We start from the raw sequence: 12,068 nt of genomic DNA, 5'->3' as shown, positions 1-12,068 counted from the left end.
AAAAGATGAGAGATGAAAGAGCAGGATTTGTAATACGCAGAAGTTGTATTGACCAAATTATCATTTTGCGAAGGTTATATAAATCCACTTTTGATGGCATTTTTGGAATATGAAAAAGCCTTTGATAGTGTGCCCCAGCCAATTTAGTGGCGAGTCCTGCGTTATTGTGGATTTCCTCTTAAATATGCAAATTTGATTAAGTCTGTCCATGAGCATAGCAAGTGCAAATATAATGTTAATGGAGTTCTATCATATGAATTTCCAATGAACAGTGGAGTACTCCATGATAATGTACTGTCACCTATGTTGTTTATCCTCCCCATGGAATTTGTGATGCATAGAACAATTGGGGTATGTCGGGGATTGGACTGGATTGGTAATAGAAAATTAGCAGACCTAGAGTATGCTGATGATGCTGTCAGTATTAGAAGAACATCCCAGGATTTGCAATGCTTTGTACCAGAATGCATGAAATACCACACAAGGTTGGGCTCAAGATGAATAGAATAAGATATCATTGGAAGGAGAAAGGATTATTTAGGAACTATGATCTCGAATAGATGGTCTTTAGAATTGGATTTTAGTGAAAGAATAAAAAAAAGGAAATCAGACAATGGCTAAGTTAAGTAAAATATGGAAATCAAATCACCTGAAATTACATATAAAAATCAGACTATATTTCAGTTTAGAGAGATGGGCGTTATTATATGGACATGAGGCAGAGTATGACAATGAAAAATAGTCAACAGATTTTGTAAGACAAAGCCCTCAGAAGAATATTGGCATATGTGGATGAGATCATGATGAGGGGTAGATGGAGATGGTTTGGGCATTCTTTTCGCACTTCCCAAGAAAGATTAGTTCATCAAACGTTTAGCTGGGCTCCACAAGGCACTAGAAGAGTTGGAAGACCCAGGCCTACATGGCTGAGGACTATGAAGTATTAAGTAGGATATGATGAATGGAGAAGTATTTAATTAAAAGCTCGAAATAGAGACGACTGGCCAATCTAACCGATGCCCTTTGCGTTAATCGGAGTAGGAGACGATGATTATTGTTATTATTCCAAGTAAAGCTACTACACTAGTTGGTAAAACATAATGCTATCAGCCTAAGGCCTCCAACAAGGAAAAAAAACTAGCTCATTGAGGAATGTAAACAAGGAAATAAACTTCAAGAGAAGATATAAACAGTCAAAAAAAAAAGTAGTGTAAAAACGATAACAACACCAAATTAGATATTTTGTATATAAACTATAAAAGATTTAAAAAACAAGAGGATAAGATAGAACAGCGTACCCGAGTGTACCCTCAAGCTAGGGATGTCTAATCCAAGAGAGTGGAAGGCCATAGTAAAGAGGTTATGGAACTAATCATGATTAGAGAATAATTGTTTGATTTTGGAGTGTCCTCCAGGAATAGATGCTTACTATAGCTAAAGAGTATTTACCAAGAGAACAGTAGCCACAGTACAATAACGTTTAGGTAATTATCCCCTTGAACAAAGAAGACTTTTTTGGTAATCTCAGTGTTGAAAGGTGTATGAGGACAAAGTAGAATGTGGAGAGAATAGGTCAGACAATTCTGTGTATGTTCAGGCAACGACAAAATGAGACGTAATCAGAGAGAGGGATCCAATGTAGTACTGTCCGGCCAGTCAAACAACCCACAACTTTCCAGCGGTAGTTTCTCAACGATTGGCTAGCGCCCTGGCCAACCTTTATATATTTATAAATATATATATATATATATATATATATATATATATATATATATATATATATATATATATATATATATATATATATATATATATATATATATATATATATATATATATATATATATATATAGTATATGATATCATTGCTGAAACCAAAACAGAATACACGAGGTTCAGTTGGATATATACAGATACATAAAAACACACACATACACATAATAAATAAGACGTAACACAAACAGGTAATTACTTGTTTGTGAGACAGATAATACCTAACATAAATTCATGTTGCGTAATTCTGGAGTAAAAGTCTTCTAATTCAGATTATCAGAAAGTTGCTAGAAATATAAATTATAAATGGAAATTAATTTTAACTGAACTTTATTCGTAATATGCATTTTTTCAAGATGGCTATTACTTATCACTATAAAGTAATTAACAATATTCGGAAGTAAAATGCATAATTGATTTGCTTCATTTATGAGGTGTTGACATGGACTTGTTTCTTGACAATGTAAAGGTTCGAAAAGAACTAGGGAGATGAACCCATTAAGATACTGTACCATCGTAACCCCAGTCCTATTTGTTTTGCTAATTTTATTGCTGGGAAATGTCTTGCTCTTCCCCCAGCAACGTCTCCTAACCACATCTTAGACAAGATTCTAATTTTTTTTCACCAGATATAGGTCGGTGTTCTAGATTATGTGGACTTGTCTTCACCACTCCCTCTTTTTTTCTAGGCAAGTATAGACCGATTTACAACAGCTGCTGCTGCACAAAGATAACTTTGCCCTCGAGTCAAACATGAGGGGCCCTTGCCCTAGGAGTTATTTGACACTCATCTTCCCTACTCTCTATCCACCAACACGGACAAGATAACCAACTAGATTATTTCCTCCAGATTCTGTCTTTTGTTTTTCTTTTTCACCATAAAATCGGATGGTATAAGTCAGTTAACGTTCAGATGATCTCATTACTTTATTAGAGAATTCACGCGTCTTGCAATTTCCCAATTCGTGTATATGTTTGTGTTTATGTGTGTGTAAAGTTATATGTTTGAAACAGTTATGAAATTCGCTGGTAACTTGTTGTTGATTGTATATTTTCCATTCTTCATTCTTGGGTCTGAAGATGCCAAAAAGATTTCAATGCATTCAGAGATAGTGATCAAAACCAGTGATCCATTCGTCAGTTCTTTGTGTAGTTATCGAAGGCGTTTCTAAATTACCCAAGAAAATTAGAAAGATCCTTTTTTAACCGAAGGGTCCAATTTCCTCCATCTGACCAGTGTCAATTAAATCTGAGAAGTGCAATGATTGATAAGAAGCTCGTTCAAAACGGCAAAAATGATAATGGTCCAAAACTACAAAGATGTAATGCAAATGTATTTCATACACAGTAATACATTGTAAAGGGATTGTTTCCCCCTCTCTCTCTCTCTCTCTCTCTCTCTCTCTCTCTCTCTCTCTCTCTCTCTCTCTCTCTCAAGCACTGATAATAGAATATTGCTAAAGTTTTTATGCCATTGTCATCCTCAACATTTTGTATGTAACCTTGTTATGTCGTTTGAATAAACCAGTCATATCCAGCACCTCATTCTGTTAAGGCCTTTAGCAATGCTACATTGGTGATCCACAATGTGGCCGCTATTCGGCACTTTCCCGCTCACCACAGCGCCCCACCCTTTAACAATGTCACCCAGCGAACCTGACTCCTCTATCCATGCCACATCAATGAACCTGCTGCCCTTTACCAGTAGTTTTTGGCAGACACTCTACAGGACACGACACAGTCCTTCTAAGCCTGCTGTCGTCCGCCTAGAACTGCCAAAGGATCAGAGATTCCCACCCATGGGTACGAGGCACTCATACTATAATTTAAGAGCACCAGATACCAATGGAAGTTCCTCGTTGCCCACTTAACATTGCTAATATTCGGTGCAGATTTCTTCATCAATTTCCACCTCTTGTTTGATGCGGCACATCACCGTTTAATCAACGCAGACTCATACTTAACGACACCTCTTCATCCTGGCCCCTTCGACCTTGTACTCCACATCATTGCAAACATAGATGCCTATGCCATCACCACCCCCTTTGGCATATTCACATTCAATCACTCCTGTTTTGTCCTTTGTAACACATGGATGATATATTAGGAGAGCTCCCCCTCTGTGTATGGTATGTGGATGACATACTTGTGTTTTCTTCCTCCAAAGAGGAACACCTTCATCACCTACGCATTGCTCTCGACCGCCTTCAACAGAACGGCCTTGTAATCTGGTATGAGAAGTATACCTTTGCGCCAATGAAGTAACGTTCTTAGGGCACCGCATCACTCCAGAAGGCATCCATCCGCTTCCTCTGAGGGTATCAGCTGTTCAGAACTTCCCCACACCCTCGACTGTCAATGCATTGCAAGAATTCTTGGGCATGACAAACATATATCCCCTGAAGTGGGGTCCCCTTCAGGAAGCAGCCTTCTGCAACGTAAAGAATTCCCTATCAACCGCTGATGTTCTCACTTTTCCCGTACCACATGCTCTTTTCCTTCTCTTCACTGATGACAGTGACATCCCTATTGGTTCAATACTCGAACAGGTAGTCAACGGCTCACCCACACACTGGCCTTCTTCAGTAGAAAACCTTCCAAGGCAGAATACGGACACTCTACCTTTGACCGCGAATTGCTGAGGGTGCATTTGGCTGTCCATTACTTTTGCACAATCTTAGATGGTGTGCCCTTTGTCATTCGCATGGACCATGTGTACCTGGTGCTCACCTACACTTGACAGTCCAACGTGTAGTTCATCCGTCAACGCCGACATCTCTACACCATGACCAGATACATTGCACCCTTCAACACGTCCCTGGGAAAATGAATCCCTTTGCCGATGCCCTGTTAAGAAGTACATGTACTTTCATTCACCTGGGATTAGATTACAATGCCTTGGCAGAAGCCCAACAAAAAGATCCAGAGTACCAAGCATGCAGGACATCCTGTATATCCCTGTGTTGGGAAGATGTCACCACCAACCTCCTCTCTGACATCAGTGCTGATTGGCTACACCCGTGGATTTGTGCCCCCATGCGCCAATAAGTGTTTGATTTAATCCATGGCCTCTCACTTCCCTCATGCCGATCTACTGCACGGCTACTGAAGACAATGTTCATTTAGCACGGTATTACTAACAATGCTAAGAATTGGGTTGGCACCAGTACTTCATACCAAACTTCAAAAGTATATCAACACACGGATTCAGGAGTGGGCACCTTTACTCTACCTCAGTGTCATTTTGTCAACATCATGTTGGCCATAAGGACAGCTCCTATTTCTGTTGAGGCCCTTAAAAGCCTGCCACAAAAAAAAAAAAAAAAAAAAATTTGACTTTTGGTGCAAAAAAACATATATTCATGCATTAAAAGAACAAATGTTATGATCTAAGAAAATTAAAGATTCAGTGTCTTCTAATTCCTTTGCTTTTATATATTTCCTGATATGACTACTGCGTTATTCGATTATTGTGATCTTTATTTTTAAACCCATGTATACAAATGGTTTTCCGATTTTGTTTCAGTTTGTTTGAAGGTAATATCCTTGATTTTTATATATCTGACAACTAGGATGGAAAACGGGGATATGTTGACTCGTGCCTTATTGTTTTTTTTCTTTTTCTCTCAAAGAAGATTCCGGGAGATATATATATATATATATATATATATATATATATATATATATATATATATATATATATATATATATATGTGTGTGTGTGTGTGTATATATATGTATGTATATATATATATATATATATATATATATATATATGTATATATATACAGTATATATATATATATATATATATATATATATATATATATATATATATATATGTGTGTGTATATATATATGTACATATATGTATATATATATATGTATAAATATATATTATATATATATACATATATGTGTGAGTGTTAATCAGTAACATCTAGTAACATTTAGACTTCATGTTAGTAGTGAGAGGGTTAATCCAAGTTATGGAGAAGAGTTCAAACAAAGAAGGTGTATCAAAATTTGTGCTTCTCTTTACATCAGTACAGTCGATTAGAAATCGAGTTTATCATGAAGAACTCCATGACATTCTTCCTTCTTTTCCATAAAACTAAATTCCCTTTTCTTCTCCCTTGAAGTTTCGGGTGAAAGACCCTATTATCCATTTTATTCTCACGTCCCACTAGTGAGGTAAGACGCATTTCAGGACAGTAATGGTGCTTGATCATCCTTGTACTATTTACTAACTTCATTGCAGGTTGTCTTCTTTGAATCAGCAAAATTTCGTTCGTATTCAGTCAACTGATCAGATCAAAAGTATGTGGAGGAGCAGTCGTTGGTGTTAACTGAGTCATGCAATCTATTGGTGTTGCCAACTGATTATTGAATACTCGCTTAATCATAAAGCTGTATTGTTATATGTACAGTAAATGTCAAATAAGTTTACAAGATATTACATTTATGAGTTAAACACCAGTATTTACTAATCAGGAGGGTATTTGCTCTATGAGTGGCAGGATTTGCATAGGAACTATCTGTTTAATAGTATTTACTGAAATACTTGTTTTAACAAGGTATATTGTTCTCATGCTTATTGATGGAAGGACCCCAGGTTATATGATAACGATTTTTATGTTAGTGTATAGATCTCTCTGAGTAAACTACAAAGGGTAGGCTAACTGTTTAATGTTTTGTCGGAGATAAATGATGATTATTATGAACTATGCCAATTCTTCATCGCTAATAGGTTTCTGAGCAGCATCATTATGGACAGTTTCATTCAAATAATATGTATTAATACATATATATAAATATATATACATAATAAGCAAATTCATATATATATATATATATATATATATATATATGTATGTATGCATGTATGTATATATGTATATATATACATACTTATATATATATATATATATATATATATATATATATATATATATATATATATATGTGTGTGTGTGTGTGTATATATATATCTATGTGCGTGTGTATATGTATGTTTGTCTTCTGTTTGTGTGCCGGCCATACATTTTACCATTGTATAGCAGAAGGCGGAAGGCACTAGAATATGTCAGCCTTCCTTGTCTAAACAAGTATTTTAGTATTAGTTTCTAACCAAACGCCATTTTCCACTCACGTTCAAATTCACTCAAATAAACGTTTTTTTTTTTTTTTTCAAGGCGTGTCTGCAGTGTTCCACCTCACCTGGGAATTGTATCCGAGACATCTGGGTAAGTGTATGTGAATAACAGTTTTTATAGGAACAGTACATGTACTGTGGTATGAATATTGCCTATATCTTTAAGGATATAATGCTAAGATTATATCAGAATTCACCAAACAGTATGTTGCAGCGTATGCTTAAATATTATAGTTCATTTTTCTGTCTTACATTCATTTAAAGGCTGTACTGACCCATCTTTCTTCTCCAGTGGTCATTATTTAATGGCTTGATGACTCAGTATGTGTAGTTCATCCCTATTTCACTTAAATGGTAAAGTTATATTGCAGGATAGGTCGTTAACTCATAAGCTGATAATCTATTGTACAAGGAAATGAGGCTGGTAAAATGTTGCAATATAATGAGAGGTTAACGATACTCTTCTGTCCTGAACATATTAGTCACTTCGAATACTGATGCGTTCTTGTATGCATATGGCAGTCGGACTTATTATCTGCATATGTTATAAACAAATATTTAGCCATATTCAGAATAACATATTTTTAGTATATCTTTTTAGAGGGACAAATACCCTAATATTTTTCTGTGGTAAGAATATTGATAGCAAGTATATTGATATCCCTGTGGATGATATGTGCAAACTTAATCTTTGAAAAAATAAAATTTAATAAGTGAGATTTCCCCATTTATGTAAGAAAGACCAAGGCCAGAGAAAAAGTGAGATCGATCAGTTTAAGGTTTATTTGACATGACAATAAATAGTTTCGTTCGTTTCACATTCAAGCACTGAAGAGGAGTAATTTAGTTGTAGCGAGGTGGGGGAGGACCATAGGATCCTGAGGAAGATCTTGAAGAGCTTCCACGTTTGTCTTGTTCAGCAGCGAAGGCGATCTGGTCGAGGACGAACTGGGGGATGGGGTGGGGGAAAGCAGGGGCCACGGGCAGGAGGTTGGACTGGGGCTGGAAGCCGTTCTCGTCAGCAACGTATTGCAGGCTGACGGGAGTACCGTCGGGGGCGGTGTATCTAGAATGGAACATCAGATCGTTAGTGAATAATGAAAATGGATGATAAAACATTATTATTATTCCTAGTTTCACTGGAGAAAGCCATAAAACCCCTTTTGATACGAATCATCTGTGACAATCCTTCGTTAAGGAAATGGGTTCTTTCCTAGACAACAAGGCACTGTATATCTTTCAAGTAAATTAAGATATTGTACAAAAACAAGAGTTTTGATAGAGAGGAAACTTACGAGAAAGAGCCGGAAGCGGCGATGGCTCCCTTGGCCCCAGGAGCGCCACTGTCGACCAGCTTGATTCCGTTGGCAGTCTCGACGTTGACGCTGTACCTTCCATCGTCGTCCCTGTCGCGATCATCCCGGAGGATGGGAATCTCCTCGCTTGAGTCCCCACCTCTGAAGGACCCTCCTCTGGGGGCATCGTAGCCGTACTGAGGAGCAGCCAAGGCCATAGCGGCCAAAGAAGCAAGAATGATCTGGAAAAGATCAATTTTATTCTTTCAGAGACAAACTCAGTCAAAATATTATTTTACTGAAACAGAATGACTGAAACAACATCTTTTGTGATTAAGATGATCAGTCATTATCCGTTGCAACGGCCTTTGAGTCTTCTAAAAACTAAAGTAAAAATGGCAATATACTGAAGATGAAAAAATATACAGATTTATACATATATATATATATATATATATATATATATATATATATATATATATATATATGTGTGTGTGTGTGTGTGTGTGTGTGTGTGTTTGTGTGTGTGTGCGGGTATGTGTATATATATATATATATATATATATATATATATATATATATATATATATATATATATATATATATATTGGCTGTGGGTTGTTTAATTGTTTGACAATGCCAGTTAGCTGACTAGGTTTTTCTATCATTTCTCTATTGTTCAAAATTTTTTCTTGTTTTTATCCTATTTTACTTTATTGACGTCCTTCAACTATGTCTCAGTTTTTATTGTACCCTGAAGATATATATGTATATATATATATATATATATATATATATATATACATATATGTATGTATGTATAGCCGGACACTTGCGCTTTACTGTATAGTGGGATGTTTGTATAGAATGGCTTAATTTCTGTACCTCTACATACAGTAATACAGTACACATAGTGGATTTGCGTGTCCATATGTATTCATGAAAATGCTCACATATGTGTGTGCGTGTTCTCTTGCGTGTGATAGCGTGTGCGTTTGTGATTCCTCTACTCACAAACTTCATGTTGAATTGGACGATGGATCGTAGACTGATGCCCACCACAGGGCCGCAGTGTTTATATATCCCGCACAGGGCACCATGCCCACAACGGGCACTGGTGGACGGAAGGCAACTTTTTGCTTCTAAGGTTTCCACACAAACTCTACTACATATTACTATGATGACCCTGATACGGTTACTCTCTTCGCTTTTGCAAAGAATGACACCTATGGCTGTTAAGGAAACATTTCTTCTCATTACATTATTTACATAATTTAGTTGCAAAAGCCTCACTTATTTTCCTGTTTTCGTTTTTTAAACATTACCTTAAGTAAAACTCTCTCTCTCTCTCTCTCTCTCTCTCTCTCTCTCTCTCTCTCTCTCTCTCTCTCTCTCTCTCTCTCTCTCTCTCTCCTTATTATAGAAAAAATATTTCCTATAGGTCTATGATTCCTTGGCATAACGATTTCCATATTTTATTGTATGGACTTTAAGGCTAATTTTCATAAAGAATTAGAATCATAAATTTATGGGATAGAAGTTTCAAAAATAGGCCAAGAATTATATACTTAGCGATTACCTACAAAGGTGGAGATGGGTAGATATCGATTCAAAGTACGAATCCTGAATTCAAAAGAAATAAATATAGCGAAGTCGGAATTGACATTAATTTCTCCTTTTGGCAGAATATTTACCTTTGTTTCTAATCATCAATAAGGTGCGAATCATTGGCTGAGCTAAAGAACTTTTCTTTGAATTAATTGTTCTGTGGTTTGATGTAGCATGAGAGAAAGAATTCCATAATAAAAGGTATTTTTTTCTCATTTGAAGATATTAAAACACGAAGTCTAGTGACAGATTTAATATGTACTGTATATATATACACATATATGTATGTATATATATATATATATATATATATATATATATATATATAAATATATGTATTTATATATGTGTGTGTATGTGTGTGTGCATGTGTGTGTGTATGCTCATTCTAATGTTATTAGAGAGAAGGAGTTATGAAAAGCTGAGAGATGAAAGAGCAGGATTTGGAAAACGTAGAAGTTGTATTGACCAAATTATCATTTTGCGAATGTTATATAAATCCACTTTTGATGGCATTTTTGGAATATGAAAAAGCCTTTGATAGTGTGCCCCGGCCAATTCAGCGGCGAGTCCTGCGCTATTATGGATTTCCTCTTAAATATGTAAATTTGATTAAGTCTGTTCATGAGTATAGCAAGTGCAAATTTAATGTTAATGGAGTCGTATCAAATGAATTTCCAATGAACAGTGGAGTACTCCATGATAATGTATTGTCACCTATGTTGTTTATCTTCCCCATGGAATTTGTGATGCATAGAACAATTGGGGATGTCGGGGGATTGGACTGGATTGATAATAGAAAATTAGCAGACCTAGAGTATGCTGATGATGCTGTCCGTATTAGAAGAACATCCCAGGATTTGCAATGCTTTGTACCAGAATGCATGAAATACCACACAAGGTTGGGCTCAAGATGAATAGAATAAGATATCATTGGAAGGAGAAAGGATTATTTAGGAACTATGATCTTGAATAGATAGTCTTTAGAATTGGATTTTAGTGAAAGAATAAAAAAAAGGAATTCAGACAATGGCTAAGTTAAGTAAAATATGAAAATCAAATCACCTGAAATTACATATAAAAATCAGACTATATTTCACTTTAGAGAGATGGGCGTTATTATATGAACATGAGTCATGGTATGACAATAAAAAAAATAGTCAAAAGATTTTGTAAGACAAAGCCCTCAGAAGAATACTGGCATATGTGGATGAGATCATGATGAGGGGTAGATGGTCATGGTTTGGGCATTCTTTTCGCACTCCCCATGAAAGATTAGTTCATCAAACATTTAGCTGGGCTCCACAAGGCACTAGAAGAGTTGGAAGACCCAGGCCTACAAGGCTGAGGACTATGAAATATTAAGTAGGATATGATGAATGGAGAAGTATTTAATTAAAAGCTCGAAATAGAGACGACTGGCCAATCTAACCGATGCCCTTTGCGTCAATAGGAGTAGGAGACGATGATTATTGTTATTATTCCAAGTAAAGCTACTACACTAGTTGGTAAAACATAATGCTATAAGCCTAAGGCCTCCAACAAGGAAAAAACTAGCTCATTGAGGAATGTAAACAAAGAAATAAACTTCAAGAGAAGATATAAACAGTCAAAATAAAGTAGTATAAAAACGAAAACAACATCAAATTAGATTAAAAAACAAGAGGAAGAGAAATAAGATAGAACAGCTAACCCGAGTGTACCTTCAAGCTAGGGAACTCTAATTCCTAAGAGTGAAAGGCCATAGTACAGAGGTTATGGCACTAATTATGATTAGAGAATGATGGTTTGATTTTGGAGTGTCCTCCTGGAATAGATGCTTATCATAGCTAAAGAGTATTTACCAAGAGAAGAGTAGCCACAGTACAATAACGTTTAGGTAGTTGTCCCCTTGAACAAAGAAGAGTTTTTTGGTAATATCAGTGTTGTCAGGTGTATGAGGACATAGGAGAATGTGGAGAGAATAGGTCAGACAATTCTGTGTATGTTGAGGCAACGACAAAATGAGTCGTAATCAGGGAGAGGGATCCAATGTAGTACTGTCTGGTCAGTCAAACAACCCACAACTTTCCAGCGGTAGTCTCTCAACGGTTGGCTAGCGCCCTGGCCAACCTATATATATATATATATATATATATATATATATATATATATATATATATATATATATATATATATATATATAGATGATATCATTACTGAAACCAAAACAGAATACACGAGGTTCAGTTGGATAT

The 12,068-nt window shown here is 36.0% G+C and overlaps 1 protein-coding gene across 1 annotated transcript; it reads right to left on the bottom strand.

Moving 5' to 3' along the window:
* Positions 1-7,702: 7,702 nt before the first annotated feature.
* LOC137620286 (cuticle protein AM/CP1114-like) lies at positions 7,703-9,264 on the bottom strand. The gene is made up of 3 exons (XM_068350519.1): positions 9,238-9,264; positions 8,224-8,465; positions 7,703-7,994 (listed from the first exon to the last, which is right to left on the bottom strand). Exons 1-3 carry the CDS (start codon positions 9,244-9,246, stop codon positions 7,772-7,774), a joined length of 474 nt encoding a protein of 157 aa, XP_068206620.1. The 5' UTR covers positions 9,247-9,264; the 3' UTR covers positions 7,703-7,771.
* Positions 9,265-12,068: the final 2,804 nt, after the last annotated feature.

The sequence above is a fragment of the Palaemon carinicauda genome, chromosome 26, assembly GCF_036898095.1.
Source record: "Palaemon carinicauda isolate YSFRI2023 chromosome 26, ASM3689809v2, whole genome shotgun sequence".
In the NCBI taxonomy this organism is placed as follows: Eukaryota; Metazoa; Arthropoda; class Malacostraca; order Decapoda; family Palaemonidae; genus Palaemon; species Palaemon carinicauda.
The sequence above is the reverse complement of the archived record's forward strand: the minus strand, read 5'-3'. Positions and strand labels throughout refer to the sequence as shown.

What these genes read in the sequence shown, in the direction of transcription:
- LOC137620286 (XM_068350519.1), bottom strand. An exon ending in GCCGCTTCCGGCTCTTTCTC is followed by an intron (nt 7,995 to 8,223) that starts GTAAGTTTCCTC and finishes GTTCCATTCTAG; the next exon opens with ATACACCGCCCCCGACGGTA.